Source organism: Elephantulus edwardii, unplaced genomic scaffold (genome assembly GCF_000299155.1).
Source record: "Elephantulus edwardii isolate Elephantulus edwardi_28Jun2011 unplaced genomic scaffold, EleEdw1.0 scaffold00156, whole genome shotgun sequence".
Taxonomy (NCBI): Eukaryota; Metazoa; Chordata; class Mammalia; order Macroscelidea; family Macroscelididae; genus Elephantulus; species Elephantulus edwardii.
This window is the reverse complement of record NW_006399906.1, coordinates 960,407-962,796: the sequence shown is the minus strand read 5'-3', so window position 1 is coordinate 962,796 and position 2,390 is coordinate 960,407. Positions and strand designations below refer to the sequence as shown.

The window sequence follows — 2,390 nt, the reverse complement described above, 5'->3', positions numbered from 1 at the left end:
GAAATCAAATGATAAAAACCAAACAAACGAACAACTCTGCATCCAACTTTGGTAAGACCTTAGAATGATAATGTACTAAATATTGAAAAGAATAAAGACTTTAATACCTTAAAAATATATATATTAATGTTTTTTTTGCCACTTACTCTATTGCATATTGTCTTTATACTAGTTTTTTTTTGCCAATTACTGGCCAGTATCTACTATTCTGCATGGAGCTAATTGTAGTGTAATATATGTTGAATGAACATTTGTTGATTTTTCATAGCATATATTAAAGAACATAAAATAATTATAACCCATTTGGTACAGAGTGAAGGTTAATCTTTTTCTTACCTCTATACTTTTCTTTACTGTTTCTTCAGGAAAGGAGACTGAAAAGGCCAAGGATCGATATGATAAAGCCACAATGAAGCTTCATATTTTGCATAATCAGTATGTATTGGCATTGAAAGGGGCACAGCTTCATCAGAATCAGTATTATGAAACCACACTTCCTCTGCTCCTGGATTCCTTACAGAAGATGCAAGAAGAAATGATAAAATCATTGTAAGATAAATTTTGTTTTTCACAAAATGATTTCAACATTCTTTTCTGATGTAGTTAATCCTTTGTATAAAGGTTATCTGTATTTCATTAGCTTGGCTATTGACTTAGCCTAAACAGCATTCCAGACCTCTTCTACCTTCCTTGTTCTTAATTTTTACTTCTAATGACCTTTCAGTTTGTACTTATGGAATGCACTCCTTTTGATGTAATTTTGTTTTGCCCTAATTACATGGAAAGTTAAATGGAAAAAAAAATAAGAGTTGGTAAACATTAAGTAATTCTATGCCTGCAGAGAGTTGGGCATTTAGATCTTAAATGCTTGAGAAGTGCCAAGGAAGAACATCTTTGAAGGTTTATTTACCAGCCCTTTGTTCTCTTTTTCTTTGTGAGATTAAAATCAACGAGTAATTATTGAAGTTGTATTATGTACAGATTGCCCAGTCTAATGTTTGGAATGTAGTAATGAACAAGCTGCAGGTTTTACCTCCAAGAAGCCAACAGTCTACCTTGATTGTTCAGACAATGCAAATGTATTTATCATATACATTTATACTAGATGAGAGAGCTCCGATGACATCATCTTTAGTGAGTTAAACTGCTAACCAAAGGATGCACATCTCCAGCAGATCAAATTTACCAGCAGATCAATGTACTATGGAAAAAAGAAACAATGCTTTGGTGAACTCCATCTTCTGTTTCAGCTGATTTCAGCTGATTTTTTTAAAGGACTAGACTCACTTTTCACTGAAAAGGAAATTGATGACATCCTTGAGTGTTAGAATTGCTGCAGAAGAGGAGTAGGAACTAAAGAAGAAAGAAAGAAATGGAGTATGATTGAAGGAGAGTTAGAGGAGAAGAATTATGTGGTTGATTTTTATCTCCTAGGTGAATATAAATTTGATTTTATCTTCCTGGTGAATCTATACATGAATAGTGAATTACTAAAAATCTTAAGCCAATCAAAAGCAGCCTCCTAAAATATACTTTCTCTGTAATGACATAATTTAACAAATGAGCTCCTACTTTAGAATACCCTGGAATGGAGCAGGAAATTAATATGACAGATTATTATGAGCCTTTTTCAGGTTATAAGAAAGACTTGGATATTGAGTGGTATGTACCTAAACAACAATTTGTAAAACAAAACAAAAACAAAAACAAAAAGTACCATCTCACTAATACAACACTTTACTCAATGCTTTCATTTACATTTGCTCACTTCTTGTAGTAATCTCCAGAATTAGAAAGAGCAAGATTTTATTATCTGGGTTCTATCTGTTGCAGACAAAAACTGGCATAGATTATAAAGAGAGGAAAGATCTAGGTGTTGTGTTCTAAAGAACTCAGATTGCTTTTCATGAGAGGGAGATTCAAGAAGAAGAGTTATATTAACCTTTTCATTTTATTTGTAATTTAAGTACTCACCAGAATTGGGTCCCTTGACTTACACTTTTGGTTTTCCCCTGTTTTATCCATTTTTTAAATGAAATTAATTTATTTATTTTTCATTTCAATGAGTATCTACAGAGATTTTGGAATTCCATTCCATTTTTATGAAAACATGCTTTGCCATTTATATAATCATCTCTATAAAAAACATCTTCAAATATGAACCTAAAAACCATATAAGAACAGACCATTGTCCAACCTGTTTTAAAACTGCTAAGTTATTTTTAAAAACAACGTTTTATGACACTATTTTTACTTCATAATATATTGTTGTTGTTGTTATGTGCCGTCGAGTCGTTTGCGACTCATAGTGACCCTGTTTTACAACAGCCCTAAACCCTGCTCTACCCTGTGCCAATCACATTGCCTCTGACACACCCATTCCGATTACC

At 32.4% G+C, this 2,390-nt stretch overlaps 1 protein-coding gene across 1 annotated transcript in view; it reads left to right on the top strand.

Moving 5' to 3' along the window:
- LOC102866788 (tyrosine-protein kinase Fer-like) overlaps positions 1-2,390 on the top strand; it is a 575,672-nt gene that overhangs the window by 66,019 nt on the left and 507,263 nt on the right. Inside the window, exon 4 of the mRNA XM_006895050.1 lies at positions 366-549. Coding sequence (XP_006895112.1) covers positions 366-549 — 184 coding nt within the window. The remainder of the gene's footprint in view (positions 1-365; positions 550-2,390) is intronic.